Genomic DNA, 15,130 nt, shown 5'->3' with positions numbered 1-15,130 from the left:
GCTCGAGTGCGAGTCAGCGGAAGGTGAGGCTGCTGAGGGTGGAAGCGGTGTGACCGAGAAATTGCCTGGGTTTACACCAACCCGTGATCTTGCTCAGCAGCCTATCTAGAAAAATAATGCCGCTGCAAATTACATGAACACCTTCGCTGACAGGGTTGTCCTGTCACCCAAGTCCTTTAGAACTGGAAATGTGCTTTCTGTTATAGTGGTAGGTGAGGAACCAGTCACTGCTGTTTAGTAACCGGAGCATTTTCCAGCCTGAATGGCATTTACACCCCCACTTCTATAGGTGTAACATTCACAGTTTCGCTCATTGTTTTCAATAGGTGGCACTGATGCGGACTGTGAAGACAGTGAAGAGGAACCTGTCAAGAAGAAATCTGATGGACCAGGTATGAAGGCAGAAAGGTTTCTCTGCTGTTACAATGCAGTTGTGACCAGTGGCATAATCACAGCGTATCACAGACAGCATTGCAGTGATCCCAGGCTTGTGTGAAAGCTGCAAAATCCATTCTAACCTGTGCAGTGAGAACTTCCTAACTACTTTCAGGTTTCCAATTGCCAGGTTTACAAGTCCTAAGCACAAGGAACTTCTGCTCCTGGAGTATTAGTTACTGCACTCATTCTCTACACACTTTAGTAAATACACCGGCAGGCTCAGACTTGATCACTTGCTGTATATTTTACTTACAAAACAACTTACACCTAAGCTTAGCTTCCAGTCCTGATTGCATACAGCCCTGTATTAAAATCTGGATTGATTTTCAATGTCTGAAATGTTATTAGTAGCACAAAGGCCTTGCATTTTTTCGGTGTGCTTTATCAAGGTTAAGATAAAGCTTTTGTCTGGTACTCACCCATTCAGCAAGGTGCAAAGATCTCCTCTACAAAAATGTGATTTTCCCAATCTTACCCATTCTCATTCAGAATCAGATTTCAGGATGCTCTGCACAAGGGAGGAAATGACAGCAGTTTGCAAGATCTTGCCCATATTGAGAGTTTTCCTACAAAGAAGTGTAATGGATCATAACTCTAAGCTTGGCTTTTTGTTTCTAACTGGAGTAAGAGAAGAAAACAGACTCTCCTCTTAAGTAAGTCTTCATCATGGCTTACCTTGAGTGAGACTTTGTCTTCAAAAGCTATTTTTCTTCTCTATTTAAAACTGGTTTCCACAGTTCCAGTTAGAATTGTATCCCTGAGTGAGCCACAGGTAGAAAATGTTACGAGGATGTGAGAGATGTAATTTCTTTCTCGCAAGAGCAGTGGTCTCAAATAAACGAGTTGCATTGCTGTAGGGGTTTTTTTCATAGGGTTTGGGGGGTTTTTTTCATAGGGTTTTGGGGGCTTTTTTATTTATTACTTACTGGTGATGCAGTTAGCTGTGTTAAAACACTGAAGTGAATCACTCAAACACATCTCTAGGGAAATACTGTTGGCGCTACACAGGAGTTAGGGAGAGAGAAAGAGGGTTATAATCAATTTATATTGGAAATTGTCAGTTTACGGTGCTTTATATTTTCGTTGAAATACTTCGACCATTCCTAGGTAAAATTTGTTAACGAAGATGGTTGGAAAATTGAGACAGTGATTGTTATGAGGCATTAGTATCATTATTAACCTTGGATCAAATCCTGTCTGACACTCTCAGGCAGAGAGAAGCGTTCTCTGCATTTGACCCTTTAAGTTAGAATAACAGTCTCTGCAGAAAATAAATATTTGTTTCCCTTTTTGAAGATGTTTAGATGCAATCGATCCCCAAAAGATTATTTTTAAAAAGTTTTGGAGAACAGCAAAGCTGCCAGAACAGCTACAGCATCATTAAAAATGTATACTAAATCACCTCCATCCCAGAGAGAAAAATGACCTTTCAGATTAGACTGGAAGTGCTTGGCAAAGCACTGTGGTGAGACTGTGGCATGCCAGTGGTGGGCAATGATAAAGATAATTTTAACCTGAAAGCTGGAATTCTTCTGGAGGCAGTAGTAGAAATTATATACTGGTGAGGAAGAGTGAGTTAAAAAAGAACATTTATATGTTGTATATTTCTGTATATGAGCGCTACATTTTCTTTTAACCTATTGTAGTATTACATCTGGAATTCAAAGGAAGTGAATGCTCCTTGAAGTAGAAACAGCCTTATATTTGATTTCCAGTGGCAAGATTTCCTTAGCTTCAAGACCTGCATGTTGACATACGAGTGAATAAAATTTAAGTTGATAAATCACAAAGTATCTCCAATTCTAAATGACATAGAAAAGGCCTGAAAATAAAAGGGCAAAATATTACTGACCAAGTGAAGGGGACTAAATGTTCTTACATTCAGAGATACTGGACCAGTTCCATGGCATTGCTCAGGTAAATGGTACATACTGCCATTTCCGCATCCACTTTGCAGGAATGTACCACTAATGGGTTTTTTCCTTAGTTTCTCTCCACATGTATGTGCATACAACCCTGCCTGCACACCCAGAGACACGTGCATGTTGCTCCATAGGAAATCTTTTGCTTTATTATAGCTTCACCATTGCATTCTTTGTAAGGAACGAATGTGCACTCCACAAAGTTTTGCGTGCCATCTTGTGGTACAGCTAAGAAATGAGGTTGTTAAAAGCATCATGCTTGAGCACACAGGTTTGCTCCTTAGTATCTTCTTCAAACATTTTGTCTCTGCATGGCAGATTATTGGCAGTTTTCTATTATTTCTTAGGCTGGTTACTCTAAAATTGATCTTTATAGCTAGTGCTCTGGGATTTGCAACCTGGCAGGGACAACTAGCTCTGGAACTGACTAGTTGGAAAGAAGTTTTTTAGTATTTGTGCAACACTATATAAGAACTGGGAGTGGGAGTGGAAGAAAAATAAACTGAAAGTACTGCTTTTTGGGTGAGAAATGCAGTTGCCAGTGCTAAAGGAACTACTGAAATGAGAAATTAACTTGAGACAGCTGCGTTGAGCAAAATAAAGCTATTGTTGGTATAAACCCATAAGCCTTCCTCATGGGAGTACTGCTTTGGCAAAATGGTGCGAGAGTAATGTTTCATAAATTATTTATATGATTTGCGCTAGTTGGGCTAGTTGATCTGAGATCACTGATGACACAGTGCAGCCTATTTAAAAAAAGAGAGGCTTTGGAAACAGTAAATGCAATCAGGTGTGTTTAAGTGGTAGGAAAACTGGGAGAGATTCAAAGACTGTTCAGGCAGGTTAGGCTTTCAAACTCAGTGTTGGAGCACAGAAAGCAAGCTCTGTGCAGAGAGAAATGCACACAAGTAAATAGCCAGGTAAGGGGTTCAGCGCAGCACGCTGGCTGAGCGGCTGTTGAGATCGCAGGAGCTGGGGATGTTGAATAGCTCTCAGGAGATGCCCACATCTTTGGTTTCATTTTGCAGACCTGTGCATGCAGTGTCTCTCTAAAATCAGCGACTGTTTATGTGACTAGCGATTGCAGGACCGTGGAGTTACGGTGTGGAAAAGGGATTCCAGATGATAAGCCTAGACATACAGGCAGGAAAATGGCCCAGACAGCCAGAAGGCCGCCAGCCATCTTCAGAGGTTCCTTACTGTGACAGGGTCTTGCAGCCTGGATTATTATTATTAGACAATAAAGGAAAAATGAATCTAACTCTAAACAGAAGTACAATGAAAAATATTTGCCTTCATTAACTCTCTGTTGCTTTTCCTCTCCCTTAGATAACATCATCAAGAGGATATTTAATATCTTGAAGTTCACTTGGGTCCTTTTCCTGGCAACACTAGACAGTTTTACAGCTTGGCTTAATTCCATCTCAAGAGAACACATCGATATCTCTACTGTGCTAAGAATTGAACGCTGTATGCTGACCAGGGAGATTAAGAAGGTACCACCTTTGGTCTTTTTTGTCTGCTAATGCCATTCCCAGCTCAGTGAAAAATGAAAAGTTGTCTTTTCAGATCACTGTATTAAGGAGAAAAATTATAAAAATCTCACTTATATGTATGCCTTAAAAATACATCTGGACTCTTTTACTGCTTGCTGGCTTATAAATATATAAATAGTAAATTACTTGATTTATTATCTGCATACAGAAAAAATATTGGAAAAATTATTCTTTGAGAGGTTGTTACAAGGATTTGGCTGAAACTCTCTGGTGATAAAGTGTGGTTTTGAGGGGACAAGATAGATACAAGTAGAGATGAGAAGGCATGGCATTTTAAACACCTCAAAAACTACCTCAGTCTGCATATTTCAGTCTGTTTGTAGACCAACTTGCCTTGGAAATGACTGAAGACTTACAGGCATAACTTTCTTCATTCACAATGAAGCTATGTAGTCCTCCACAAACTAATTATATATTAGTAGACCCCATTATTATCAAAGGTTAATGTTGATAGTGTAACTAGAAACATATTTGGATCTTCAGTATGCAAGCAGGTGATACCTTGAAGTTGGATAAAGCTCCCATTTTAAGCACAGGTCTTTTTACATATGTCACTAGCTACCCGACTCTTTCTGGAAACTTGGCATAGAAGCCTCATTTTTAGTTCTTTCCAGATTTTGTTAAAAGCTGCAGGCTGTCTCAGAGATGAATAGGTTGAAAAGGTCAACAATACATTAGCACTCTTGACCTTAATAAAGCCCCGTACTGCCCAGCCACCACTGTCGATGCCTGCCATCACGATAAGCAAGCAGGCTGCTCACCATCCCAGGGGTTTGAGAGGCAGGCTTTCCTGGTCAGAGGGAATCTGTACCCAGTCTGGCCAGGAGGCGCTGACCATGAAGAGAGGGCTGCTTCAGTGTTAGTGTTTAATTACTGTTATTTTCCCCAGGGTGTTCAATAGTAAGCGGATAATAATGTTGGCTTCCAAAAGATCCTACAATACGGAGGTCTGTAGTGTCATTCCATGTGGTGTGTTTAAAAGTACTTCCTCTTGTTAAATTTAGACCTGCTTCCTGATCATTTTGGAGTCTCCTGTAGATCAGAGATGTATTCCATTTTCCTCTACTCTTCCTGATTGTATAAATCTGCATGGAGTCTTCTCCTCAGTCATTCTCTTCCAAGTTAAAAGGTTCCTTTCTTTTTAGCCTTTCTTCACATGGAATCCATCCAGTGCCTCTGATCATCTTTATTGTCCTTCTTCACACTATTTCCAGTTTTAATATTGCCTTATTAAGACTGGACGACCAGAGCTATACACTGTTTTCAAGGTGTGGGTGAACCACGGGTTTATACAGAAGTATGAGGTGTTTTCTTTTGCTTTCCTAGTAAGATCTAACAGTCAAACTCCTTTGATTTTAGTGAATGCTGCCTGTTTCCAGGGGACTGTACACTCCGAGTCCAAGACCTTTAAGGCTAACATAAGCTGACATAAAGCCTGTCATTATGTATATACAGTTTAGGTGATTTTTCCCATTGAATTTCGTGCCATATTTTACCCTGTCACTCAGTTTTATCAAGTTCTTCAGTAGTATGTTAGTCAACTTTACACTTGAATATCCCAGATATTTTTTTTTTTATCTGTAAACTTTATCACATTGCTGTTCTCCTTACACAGATTATTTCTGAATATGCTGGACAGTAAATCTCCTTGGGTGAAACAATCTTCCTTTGTAAAGAAAATCATTTGTTTGTGCCCTTTTTCTCCAGTCTTTTAATGGAGGATAAGTATGAGAGAAATAGTCTGCTTTATTACATGACTGCTTAATTTATTACAAGGGTCACTCAGGATCACTCCTGAAGCCATGTTTAATGATTGGTGTTACCTTCTCCCCTGGTGCTGTTGATTCCTGCAGATCTCTTGAGTGAGCACCTTCTACTCAGTGCTCAGTTTATTGTTTTGTTCTCAGACTTGTCTTTTATAAAATAATTACTCCAGTCATTCCATGGGATTCAAATTATTCCATTGGGAATGTTGGTGGCTTTTTCTGCAGTAAAGAGGAATGCAAAAAATACAGTCTTTTTTTGTCCTGTTGCCATAACTCTCTTACACCTCTTTATGCCTTGATCACCTATTGATGCTTTGGCTTTCTGGCAGCAGATTCTTATGATATTCTTGAAAATCTTTTTGTTCTCAGATTATTTTTTTTTATTATTTTAGCAAGTTATTCCTCAGCATCTTTTCTGGTCTAATTTGCTGAAGTTTTACGTTTAACTCTAGAAAGGTCATTCTTGTTTGTTTTTTCTCGTGACTTTTACTTCTTAAAGGATGTCTTCTTGTTTCTTCCTCCTGGTCTTTTCCATTCTGGTAACTCGTGTGTGTGTGTGCGTGCAGGCTCTTTCATGATATTTACCTATTCTACATGAGTACATTCGAAAAATAACTTGAGTTATTGTACATTATTATTCTGATGGCACCTTCTGTAATCTTCTTTAATACTTAACAAGCACTAGTGCACTTCTGGTTTGATAGTAAAAAAATCAAGTCTTCATACTATACTTTTTCAATATTAATTGGTTCAAGTCCACCCACACAGACTCTGTGATAATCCTGGCACAGTCGATTTACTTGTTAGACTTTATGCTTTTTGACCCATACCACCTCCTTATCAAGCTATCTTCCATTCCATCCTTCCTATAAAATTCATGCTGTGATATTACAGCATTGTGGTGATATTCCATTTTGCCCCAAGTCTCAGAAGTCCCTGCTATTTCAGCATCCTCACTGAAAATCACACGGTTCTTTCTCACCACCACCGAGTTTTTAGAGTTTTAACATCTATGCAGAAGGCAGGCTAACTGCCTTTCTATGGCCATTACTTATTTCAGACCTTATTTTGATCATTCTTCTCTCTCAGTGTATCTTCTGAAGTCGATGCAACTGCTAGTGGAAGGAGTTGGATGTGTTTCTGCCTATGAACAGGCCATAAAATTCTCAAGTTTATTCTTATGATGCGCCTTTAGAATTCTGATTGCAATATCATAGCCAGAAAGACTTGATTCTGTGCCCAGATCTGGGCCACCATCTTTTCATGAACTTGCGTGATCTTGAAGTCATAGAGAAAGAGTAAAGATATTCAGTGTATTTTTCATGGTTTTCCAACTGTATCCATACTTTATGAATAAATTCTTATTTTGGGACACTATTGAAAATCTAGATCAGTTTATACATGACCTGTTTCTTTTTTTCTGTTTTAAAAAACTGCTACTAACCACTAATAAGATATATGATTGTTCTTAGAGTCAGTGAAGCTATCTAAAAGAGATATCTCAAAAGTTGCTGGAGTGCAGGTTGAGTCATAGTCCCAGCCCACACCTCATTTTCATGCTGAATGATCTGCAGTCCACCCAGCAGAGTTTTGTTGGCTATGCATAGCCTGAAACTGCTTACATTGCTATGGTTTTGCTTGAAAACACAACATTTTGTGCTGTGGTACTTTAAGTCAAAATCTGAGTTGCACTCTGAAAAGGAACTACTAGTGGGAGGTTATTGTTTACTAGGAAGCTGTCTGCACAGTCCTTAATCTGTTCCTTGCCAAATGACAGAAGAAACCAGTTCCTCAAAGAATACACTTCCCCCCTGCCATGTACCTCTACTCTCTTCCACAGGGAAACGTTCCAACGCGGGAGAGCATCCATATGTATTACCAGAACCACATGATGAAACTTTCTAAGGAGTCAGGACTGGACTCAATTGATAAAAATCCTGGTCAAGCTTCTGGTTTGCAAGCATCTGAAAGAATGGATAGTTTAGATTCGGCAGCTTCTCGTGACAGTATCTCCAGGTATCGATTTAATTTTATTTCATGAAAGACAGAGGAATCATGCAGTAGATCATTTTAGATAATGTCTAATCAGTGTTGAATCTTCTTTTAGATTTATCCATGCCATTTTAATACTGAAAACTCTGCTATATGTTACTGTTCCTTTATAGTGGTGCACTCAGTTGTTGGCTTATCTCCTTTTCCACTGCATGACTACCCTAGTGCTTTCTGTTTCCCCTAAAATTAGGAGTCATTGACAGTCTTCTAAAAAGTAATGGAAAATAAGAGCCTGCTAAGGATGCATATGGGATACTGTGTTAGGAATTCAGGCGTGGAGGTTGAGGAACAGTTGTTCATTGTGAATATTTTGTCTTTGTAAAATAAATTGTTTTCTGTTGCCCACAAATCAAAACAAGGCTTTGCACTGTGAGAGGTTCTGGATTTGAGAGAACACAGGACAATGATCATCTGAAGAGTCTGGTTTCCTAACTGCTATGATTACAGTCCAGCAGAGCTACACAGTTTGTGGATCAAATACCCACATTAGTTCAAGAAAACCATCTTCCTCATTCTTTTCTGAAGACAGATGCTGTCGAGTCCTTTGCCAAAACTACTGCATGCTCCTGCTGCTCTGTGCACACAGAGGCACACACATGCACTTCCTTCTCTTACAGAGGCATCCTGTTCCCACCGTGTCCCTGGTGTTCTTGTCTTCTAAGAAACTGCAGAAATTGTCCAACATGAGGGGGAGAAGGGAGGGGTTTGGAAATCCAGCTGTTTCATAAACCATTGCATTCTGCTGTCTCCTGTTCTTCTCTGAAGTGCGGCAGTACCGTTTTGTCTTTGATAATCCCAGCAAACTCGGTAGCTTCTGTGTACAGTAAATCGTACTTAGCTTTTACTAATGACATATGGGTACAGGTTAGCAGACTGAAAATAATGAGGGCTTGTCGTCCTTTCTGATGTTATTGAAAAACAAGTGTAAGAGAGTGCCTGTGAGTACTACGCTTCAACAAAATATTCACAGATTGGTCCCCAGGGCGGGCACTGCCCTTTGGGAGGTTCACTCCAGTAAAAACACCAAATCTGAGCAAATCTTTCTCGGTGGCTTGCTACCCAACTAAGCAACACCTTTGTGTTTTGTCTCAAAGTTTTACTGGATTCAGATGACGTGAGAAAAATGTAAAGCCAAATTCTATTACCAGCTCACTTGGAGCCACTTGGATATCTGCAGGGCAGAATTTAACTCCACAAAGTTCAGTCTTACTTCAAGAAAGAATAGTAATATCAGTCCTGCTTTCATTAAATAGGTTTTAGTCACACTGTTTACTATAGATAGAAGAAGTTAACATTATTATATAGCCATGTTAGCAAGAACTTTAACTAGAAGCAAAGGAAAGCGAATTCCAAAATTAATTATAAAAAAGAAAGACAAATTTTCATGTGTAACTTCTGCCTCTTTGATGAGATGATATCCAATGTTAAGCTCCACTTGTCTTTTTTTTTCAGAATAACCACCCATTTGTCACCCTGCTTTGAGCATACTTACACATTTAAAATCTCTTTTCAAACTCAGAGAACTCAGTGATTCTGTGGAGCTGCTTTGCAACAGAAAAAGTTAAATCTTTCACATGTGTTACTGTAATCTCCATTTCCTCCGAAGATGTCACAGGACACATCAACGAAAGAATAGCAGAGGCAAAATTATGACTGATTTCTCTAATCTCAAATTCTCTTTCTGGTAATGAACAATCAAATATTCTTGCACTGAGAGTATTTACAAATTGTGCACATCTGCTATAATAATAATAATGACCTGTAATTAGAGGAAGCAAAAATGAGTCTGTTGATTGAATGATAATGCCATCTGTTTATTGGGGCACCCTTACATCTCTCTTCCTGGGATTATTACAAAAGTGTTTATGAGCTTTTTTAGAAATGTGAAATGTTTTAAACTTCATGTGAGTTTGTCGAGTGATTTTTTTTTTTAATTGCCCAAACAAGAGAAGGGGGCGTCTTACATTTCAAAGTAATGATTTCCAGTAAATGTAAAAGCAACTAATTAAATCTAAAGCACCCCTGTGATCATGGATCTAGGATTGCAATGGAAATCTTTTGGGAAGGGGCAGAGGGTTTCTAACTAGCATTCTGGTTATCCTTCTTTGGCTACCCTACACAAAATTCCGTAGTGGGCATTAGATCCATGAGTAAGATGGGCATGTCTGGAAGTACACACGGCTGCAGAAGCACAGAAGCTATTCCATTATAATAATACATATTCCTCAGTATTCAGGACAGGAATTACTGTAGGTATCTGCTCAGTGCTCTAAATACTGGATTCCCAGAGAGAACAACCCTCCTCATCAGTTGCAGGAAATGTACATTTCTTGTGAAGTTCAGGTCTGACCCTGGTAAGTCTTATCCAGGGATATTGTTCTTACCCTAGATAAAGCTCTAAAAGAAGTTTTGCAGAGTATCCTTTGTGAGATTTTCTCTTTTAGTAGGGCTGTCATTTATTTTCAGTCATTTTTCTGTACAGTAGCTAGAGGTGTAATGACGTATTCATAATGTAATTGTTTGGTTTCTTTTTTATGTATAAATACTCTCATGTATCCTAAAGGCGAAGTGCATATGGGCCAGGAGGAGAAGACACTGGTGTTGATCCTTAACAAGCAGTTTAAGGAGCACCAGCAGAAGGGATCAGGAGCTAGCATGGTAGAGCATTCGCTGCTGTTTGTTTCCATTTGACTGATGAACTGCTTGTTAGGTTAAACTGCTTGTGAATTTCAATAACGTGATTAGGAACTTATTAAAACCAGTTGGCTGCCTTTATGGGACTTGGCCTACGATTATGAAATAGCAGCTAGAGGCAGGTCCTAAGTCAGATTTCAGGACATGCAGGATTTTGTAATCAGTTCAGTTTGTATTGATTTTTGTCCATCAACCAATAACGTATTCAGTGCCCAACTCTACCCGTGTGTAGGCTTTTATAGGAGCTGCAGGTGGGAGGCCCTGACCCTCCTGTAAGAGTGAAGTATCATGCAAGTGTGGTCAAGGTGTTTACAGACACCACTTTTCATCTGTGCTTCCCTCTGCAGACAAGAGAATGGGGCTTGAGGCAGGGCGTACTGGAGAAGTAATGACTGCCTTGGGAGGCAGGAGAAAGGATGAAAGGAGACTCCAAGTTTGGGGCTGGATCTGGGTCTGATTTAGGAGTGTGAATGATAGGAAATTTTTGGGATCTTTGCTTGCAGGTGTGGGGAGTGTAGTAGTTCATAAAGGTAATGCCAGTCAGTAACTAGCCCGTGGACAGAAAACAGAAAAAAACCCAAAAATTTGTAAGTCACCCCTTAAACTAATAAACTCTCTGGGAAGGGTAAATTTCTTTAGCAAACGGGAAGTCATAAAGTAAGAAATTTCCCACTCACCGAGGATAAAATCTTCTCTGCTATATATATCCCCATTTGAAATGGATACCCGATCAACTTTATATAAAATGCCTGAACTCGAAGCTTTTAATGAATATTCAATTTAAAATACCTAGTCCTTGAATGATTTCAAGAAGCTAATGCTTTTCAAGGTCTCCAAGGACACAAATTTGAAAAGTCACTCAGGAAGATATGCTTGGATTAAATTTATGTGATAGTCAATGACTGAGTCAACATCAGCTTTGCCAAGTGTAAATCTCTCCACTTTATTGGTGTTCTTGTTTCCACCATGTTCGGAAGTGTGTTGCTAAAGAAGTACATAAAGAATATACAGACTGTGCTACAGGTGTCATCTCATACACATCTCCTGACATTCAAGGATACAGAGCAGCTGCTCAGTCAATAATGCTTCTGATGATTCATCCTTCATTTAAAACAGTTTTAAACAAAATTATTGCAGGGACTCCATCTGAGCAAATGTTTTTATCTATTGGGATTAATATATGTTTTTCCTTTGATTTTTCTGGGACCCAGGTCAGAGCTTACATGTTTTGGAGGGCAGCTGGCATACGTTTCTTCCACTGAAAATACATGAATGGGCATGGGCTACTTTGATTTCAACAGCTGCTCTGCCTAAGGCCCTTGGAAGGTTCCCTTTGAACTACACCTGCATTTAAAATACTTCAACACCTTAGTTAGGTGTTGCTCTTGAAAAGAATAAAATCAGCCCTTGAGATGAGCATGTGGATAACGTCATAGCACACAGACAGAAAGGTAATCTGCAAAAATAGGTTGTCTACTTGCTGCCATCTCCCTGTATTTTAGCACCGAAACCTCACTGAGAGTACAACAACCTGGCTGTACTCCATAGGTCTACATGCAAAGGGAAACCTCCTCCCTCACGACCCGCTGGGGTCAATAACATGGAGGTCCAACAGACTTCCATGCTACTGAATCAGGCTTCCAGGGTGGATCTCCTGTTCCTATACCCCGCGCCGTGCAGACAGCCCTCCAGGTTTTGTCTGGAGGATGGTCGTGTGCCTTTGCGCACACAGAGAAACAATGAAGCGGTCTGTAAAGGGTCTTGGCCAAATGAACTGGCAGGAGAGAGATGCCCCTGCCATTAATACTGTTTTTAAGGAAGGTATTTCACAATGCCTTTGGTATCTTGGTGATACTTTTCTTTTCTTCAAAGAGCAAAGTTTGCTTTTAGTCTCAACCCATTCTGTCAGAAAAGACCGTCAGTGAGCGCAGGCCTAAGAATAACTGCTTCTTCACTCCACGTGTTCTGCTGTTTTCCTCCTCGTTTTCCTTAAGGCAACAATCGCAAACTGTCACTTCATGCCAGCAGATTTTTTTCCTCACTTCAAGCTAGCAAGACCAAAGTAACATGGAAAATGCCATTGCACTTCCCTTCTGACCTCTTTCCCAATTCTCTGTGCCCCTGGACAAACATAATGCTTGCCAAGGGAGCAAATCTCCTGCTGCTGCTGCTGGAGTGTAACACAGATGGACTCAAAAGAAGAAAAGTAGAGTGTAAATCCTGCGTTTTGGGGTCCTTTCTTCTCTCATTCTGTCTGAGAGACTCAGGCAGGTCACTGCATGTGTTAAAACACCAGGTCCCTCGATTTATTTCGTAGACATCTGTGTTTTTCAAAGATTTTTACAGCATAAATAATTCTTTTACCTACCATATGTCATTAATGTATTTGCTTCTTTCCTGTTGCTATGTTATATGCTTGTACTTAATTACGTACTTTCTTTCTCATAACTCATCCAGTTCTTCTTCTTTTCTCCAGTAACACATAAATGCTTAATGTATGGTGTATGTCCCTGGTGTTCTGTTGTATTTGATAAGTGAAAGGAGATAAGGGTTTATTATATCTGTTCTTTTTTTCAAAATGTGCATGTTACCAATTTTGAAATAGTTTTTAAGCTGTGATTGAAATAAATGAAATCTTCTGGAAAGAATCATCAGGGCTTACTACTAAATATCAAAATAAAAGCCATCCCATGCGGAGCAGGTTATATTTGGCATGCATCTACTGGCTAAGTAACATATCCGATTTGGCTCTTTGGTTCGGAAAGAGGATTAGCCAATGTCTGACAGCTATTTTTCTATTTGTGGAATATGAGCTTATTCAGTTTTAAGGGCTCTTTTAGGAAATTGGCTTGTACCCGCCTAAAAAGGTTCAGCACAGCATATCATAGAATTTGTACAGAGGCGGCCACTTCCCAAAACATTTTTCTGGAATTTGGAAATTTTGGGGGGAAACAAAGAAAATAAAACCTCCTCACACATGTAAGTTGGTGCCCCTGGAAAGCATGTAGAGCGTTGTGTTGGTTTCATATCCTTTGAATAGTGAATAGATGGTTGTTAGCCTTCTATAGCCTCTATATGAAGATGACCATGAGCAATCTGTGCGTAGAAATGTGTTTACATGGTGACTCTAAACAAATCCTTATCTTCTCTCTGAACCTTTTTTCTCTGTGTCAGTGTTTTGCTGCATGGCGAGCATATTTGTTTACTGAACCGTGTGTATAGTATTATCATTTGTATTTAACACTGTCTTTATAACTGTTTGCGCTGCTAGCTGCTACACTGAAGCAACCATGCTGTTCTCAAGGCAGTCAACCCTTGATGATTTAGATGGACCAGACTCTGTTCCTAAAACAAGTGAGCGCGCTCGACCTAGGCTTCGTAAAATGCAGAGCATGGATATGTCCTCCTCATCAGCTGACAGTGGCAGTATAGTGTCAAGGTGCTTAACTCATGCATGCTTTGTTCACTCATTTCCCCATACCATTATACTTACTGCAGTGTACTTAAATTTGCGTTTGCAGATACGTGGTGTACAGAGTGGTTTGCATGGTTAGCTTTACTCCCTTCGGTGTTGTGGAACGATTCTGAAGTTCAAAGTCAGGGTCATAATCTAGGACTCATTTGCTGTTTCACTTCTTATTCTGTTTTTTGGGTTTTTTTTTTTTTGTTTGGTTCGGTTTTCATCCTTAATTCATGCATTTTTAAAAGTTGTTCCAGTATATTACACTGGCTGTCTAAAACCAGGCTAAAGTCTGTATTTATTCAGCTAAAAAAGAGCGATTTTCAGAGTTACTGAGCTGATGGTTGTTCTTATTAAAATTGGAAGCTGGAAGTGAAGTTTCTCAGCTAATCTGTTATCCTAAATATGGACTTAGATATCTAATTTTGAAAACTAAGATAGGCAAACATTGGCCCTGCTCTTTCAATTTTTACTTTTCCCTGCATAGGAAAGATTGCTAAGTATGTTTTGATTGCTTTAGCATTGATTTACAGTCTGCGAGGTGTTGGAATTAAGGAAGGGAAAATTGCCATGAAAAGATAGTGAATAAGATTAATATCCAGTGCAAGAGAGAACTGGTCAGAGCCATTCACTTTTTAGTAGGTAAAAAACAGTGTTTTATGTGACATTGGGAAACAGCGTTTCAACTAGTATTATAAATATTTTAAGTATGAAATTTTATGGCATATTAGATCATTCTTTTCCAGTGTTTAAAGTGCTTTACAAATTTTTGGTGACAATCAGGTTTGAAATGATGAGATTTTATAGTCTTGTGCATTTTAACCAGGATGAGTGCTAACATGAGTCATCAAAACATACATCCTAATAATAGTGTTACACATTCTGATTAAAAGTCTGCTAGAAATAAAGTGATCTAACATAGCCACAATAAGTTTGGAAGCAGTGTAAAAGGAAAAGACGTGGAACTTAATTTTTAATTCTGGCAGGAGATGATAATGCCAGCTGGCTTTGCCAGTGACATTTTTTTTTAAAAAGGTTATACTTTAGGTGAAAATATGGCCCCATTCATTTCACAGGAGCTATGTGAAATCTGTTTTTGTCTCTGTTGAGATACAAGAGCATGCAGCCAACAAAAGACGCTGAATGGATGCCTATTGTCTAACCTACGGAGAGAGACTGGAATGGAGACCAAAAAGAGAAAGAGTGATGGTTGTAGGGGAGAGGTGATAAAATACTTGTGAG

At 39.3% G+C, this 15,130-nt stretch overlaps 1 protein-coding gene across 5 annotated transcripts in view; it reads left to right on the top strand.

The window, feature by feature from the left end:
• Positions 1-15,130, top strand: part of PIEZO2 (piezo type mechanosensitive ion channel component 2) — a 322,106-nt gene that overhangs the window by 283,983 nt on the left and 22,993 nt on the right. For 3 of the 5 annotated variants that reach the window (XM_054817484.1, XM_054817479.1, XM_054817483.1), the window contains 4 exons: positions 327-392; positions 3,690-3,856; positions 7,523-7,698; positions 13,700-13,867. In XM_054817484.1, coding sequence (XP_054673459.1) covers positions 327-392; positions 3,690-3,856; positions 7,523-7,698; positions 13,700-13,867 — 577 coding nt within the window. The remainder of the gene's footprint in view (positions 1-326; positions 393-3,689; positions 3,857-7,522; positions 7,699-13,699; positions 13,868-15,130) is intronic. The other 2 variants (XM_054817482.1, XM_054817480.1) reach the window with 1 other exon arrangement.

This window comes from Grus americana, chromosome 2, assembly GCF_028858705.1.
Source record: "Grus americana isolate bGruAme1 chromosome 2, bGruAme1.mat, whole genome shotgun sequence".
NCBI classification, from domain to species: domain Eukaryota; kingdom Metazoa; phylum Chordata; class Aves; order Gruiformes; family Gruidae; genus Grus; species Grus americana.
The sequence above is the reverse complement of the archived record's forward strand: the minus strand, read 5'-3'. Positions and strand labels throughout refer to the sequence as shown.